This window comes from Rhagoletis pomonella, unplaced genomic scaffold (genome assembly GCF_013731165.1).
Source record: "Rhagoletis pomonella isolate Grant_MI unplaced genomic scaffold, Rhpom_1.0 Rhpom_scaffold_00006, whole genome shotgun sequence".
Classification (NCBI taxonomy): domain Eukaryota; kingdom Metazoa; phylum Arthropoda; class Insecta; order Diptera; family Tephritidae; genus Rhagoletis; species Rhagoletis pomonella.
In genome coordinates, this window is record NW_023458560.1 from 11,091,238 (window position 1) to 11,094,519 (window position 3,282).

Consider the following 3,282-nt stretch of genomic DNA (forward strand, 5'->3'; position numbering starts at 1 on the left):
AGCCACGCAAGTACAGCTAAGGGAGCGTGACCTACAAAACGAGACCCTCAGAGCAGAGCTATGCAGAAGCGGTAGCTCCGCCGTTACGTACGCCAGCAGCGTAGTCGCGCAGTCGCAGCCAGCACTGCCGCAGTCGGCGCAAGCGCCACCGTTAGACGCGCAGTCTAACGCAAGTCAGCCATTTGCTGAGTCCCGTTGTGGTGCCAGCTCCCAGCCAATTATTTTTAGTACAGTTTCGACAGCAAATAATTTATACAGTGCGTTTCATGTTAATGATACGTACTCATTACATTCGCCGAACTTATCGATGCCGCCTACCAACGCTAAAATACACATGCCGTATTCATCGCAAACCGCCTTTATGCCGCGAAAGTTGCTAGATTTGCCGGAATTTAGCGGACGACCTGAAGAGTGGCCTGTATTTTATACAGCATTTACCGAATCCACGGCAACTTATGGTTACACAAACTTCGATAACAACCAACGGTTGCAAAAGTGCTTAAAGGGTGATGCTCGCGAGATGGTGAAGTCATTACTGATTCACCCCATCAATGTTAGCTGTATCATTGAGCAACTAAAGTGTCGATTTGGTCGCCGAGAGCAGCTCATCCGAAGCCAACTGTTGCAGGTCAAGGATATCGCTCCGATTCCAGAGAACGCTTTGAGCAAGCTTATTCCTTTCGCAACAAAAGTGAAAAATATTTGTGTGTTTTTGCAATCAGCCAACGCCGATCACCATCTAGCTAACCCAATGTTACTCGATGACTTAATCTCGAAGCTGCCTATGAGTAAGCGCATCGAGTGGGGCCGGTATGCCACCACCGTACAACCGCGCGCTACAACAGTGCATTTTAGTAATTGGCTTACCTCACTAGCCGATGTTATCTGCACAATACATGACGAAAGCCAGTTTGCCAGTCGCGACACAAAACGTCGAGTACTGCTACATCTTGATGAAAGACAGCAGCCTCGAAAATGCCCGATATGCCAGGGTCAGCATAAGCCGTACGACTGCAAACGTCTTATCGAAGCTTCAGTGGCCAATAGATGGACTGAAGTAAAATCTCGACGTCTATGTTTTGCGTGCTTGAATGCTGGTCACACCACACGTGACTGCAGACAACGAAAGATTTGTGGAACCGGTGGATGCAATCGATTCCATAACAAATTGCTGCACGAAACCCCTCCCGTACAACCGCCAGTGCCTTCGTCTTCGTCGACGAAGAATACCACTCAACCGATTTCAACTCAGCTATCGTCGGCGCCCCCAGTAAACAGCCGACAGTCTACCGATACAGGAGCTGCAGTGTTAAGCTGCGCCGCCAATTCAAAAGTAAGTAAGCTACTATTCCGTATACTTCCAGTTACAGTATATGGAAGACAACGCCACATAGACACGTATGCTCTATTGGACGAAGGCTCTTCCATCACCATGATCGACAACACTCTCGCCGAAGAGCTTGACTTGCGCGGACAGCAACACAATCTCAACGTTCAGTGGTTCGGTGGCCATTCCGTACAGGAGCCAGCAACCTTGGTTGGCTTGTATATCAGCGGTGCAGGTATGACAAAGAAGCACAAAATGCAAAACGTGTACGCTGTGAAAAATCTTCAATTGCCATCGCAAAGCCTTAGCCCCGTTGACCTACTTTGCGATGACAAACGAGTCCGTCAATTGCCCGTACAGCCACAATCTGGTGCGGTACCGAGAGTACTTATCGGTATCGATAACTGCCATTTGGGTATTGCATCCTCAACTATTTCGATGAGGAAAAATGGACCATACGCTGCCAATACAGAACTGGGGTGGGTAGTGTTCGGCCCGACTAGCAAAAATATGCCTACACCATCAACATGCCTTTTAGTTAATAGAAGTCCGGACGAGACACTACACAAAATGGTTGCCGACTTTTTTGAAATTGAAAGTTTCGGCGTTAGAGCTGCAGCACGCGTTGAAAGTGAAGCTGACGTCCGTGCCAGGACTATATTAGAGTCGACAACCAGCCGCATTGGTACAAGATTCGAAACCGGACTTCTATGGAAAGAAGATAATGTGCGTCTGCCAGACAGCTACAATATGGCGCTCAAGAGATTGGTGAGTGTCGAAAAGCGAATGAGTCATGACGTGAGCTTCGCCGCCGCCTACAAGCTCATGGTAGCCTCTTACGTCGAAAAGGGTTATGCGCGTAAACTTGAACCGTCATCTGTCGCCTCGATAACGCCACGTACATGGTACCTGCCGCACTTTGCCGTGTTGAACCCGAATAAACCCAATAAGCTACGAATTGTCTTTGATGCTGCCGCCGATGTTAATGGAGTTTCGCTGAATCGTCATCTGCTTAAGGGTCCGCAGGAGTACAGACCGTTGCCATCCATCCTTTTCCACTTCCGTGAAGGGGCAGTGGGTGTTTGTGGTGACATCAAAGAGATGTTTCACCAAGTGCTGATGCGCCCAGATGACAGACAGGCCCAGCGATTCCTGTGGAGAGATGGTGACTCTGAGAGACAACCAAGTGTATACGAAATGTCCGTGATGACATTCGGAGCTGCTTGCTCACCTTGTGCTGCACATTACATCAAAACGCGAAACGCTTTGGAACATCGTGGTGACAATCGTTACACAGCCCGGGCCATAAAAGCCATTTTAGATTATCACTATGTCGATGATTTAGTGGATAGCTTCGACACGCCAAAGGAAGCTATCGCTGTTGCAACCCAAGTAAGAGCGATTCACATGGATGCTGGTTTCGAGCTCCGCAACTTCACAACCAGTTCGTCAGAGGTGGTCGCCGCTCTGGGTGGCGTCGACGTCACCAAGACTCTTGGTAATAAGGAAGGCCTAATGTCGGAAAAGGTGCTCGGCTTACACTGGCAGCCAACCACAGACTGCTTCAGCTTTAACCTAAAATTTCACAACGTCAGTGAAGCCGTGGTTGAAGGTAACAGACGCCCTACAAAGAGGGAGCTTCTTAGTGTGGTGATGTCGGTATTCGACCCACCAGGATTCCTAGAACATTTCATCATAAGCGCTAAACTACTTATGCGTGAGGTTTGGCGACATGAGGCGAGCTGGGATGAACCGTTGCCTGACAAACTCGCAGAGCTGTGGGAAAGGTGGCGTAAGCAATTGCCGGCAGTGACCGAATACGCCATTCCTCGATTTTATTTCCGTGGAGGTCAGCCAGAATAACTGCAACTACACGTTTTCGCGGATGCCAGCGAAAACGCATTTGCCTCCGTCGCGTATTGGAGAGCAACAAACTGCCGTGGTGAAGTTGATGT

At 49.1% G+C, this 3,282-nt stretch overlaps 1 protein-coding gene across 1 annotated transcript; it reads left to right on the forward strand.

Moving 5' to 3' along the window:
* The first annotated feature begins 334 nt into the window (after positions 1–334).
* On the forward strand, positions 335–3,190 carry LOC118741564. Its single transcript, XM_036473562.1, has one exon. The coding sequence runs from the start codon at positions 335–337 to the stop codon at positions 3,188–3,190; it is 2,856 nt and encodes a 951-aa protein (XP_036329455.1).
* Positions 3,191–3,282: the final 92 nt, after the last annotated feature.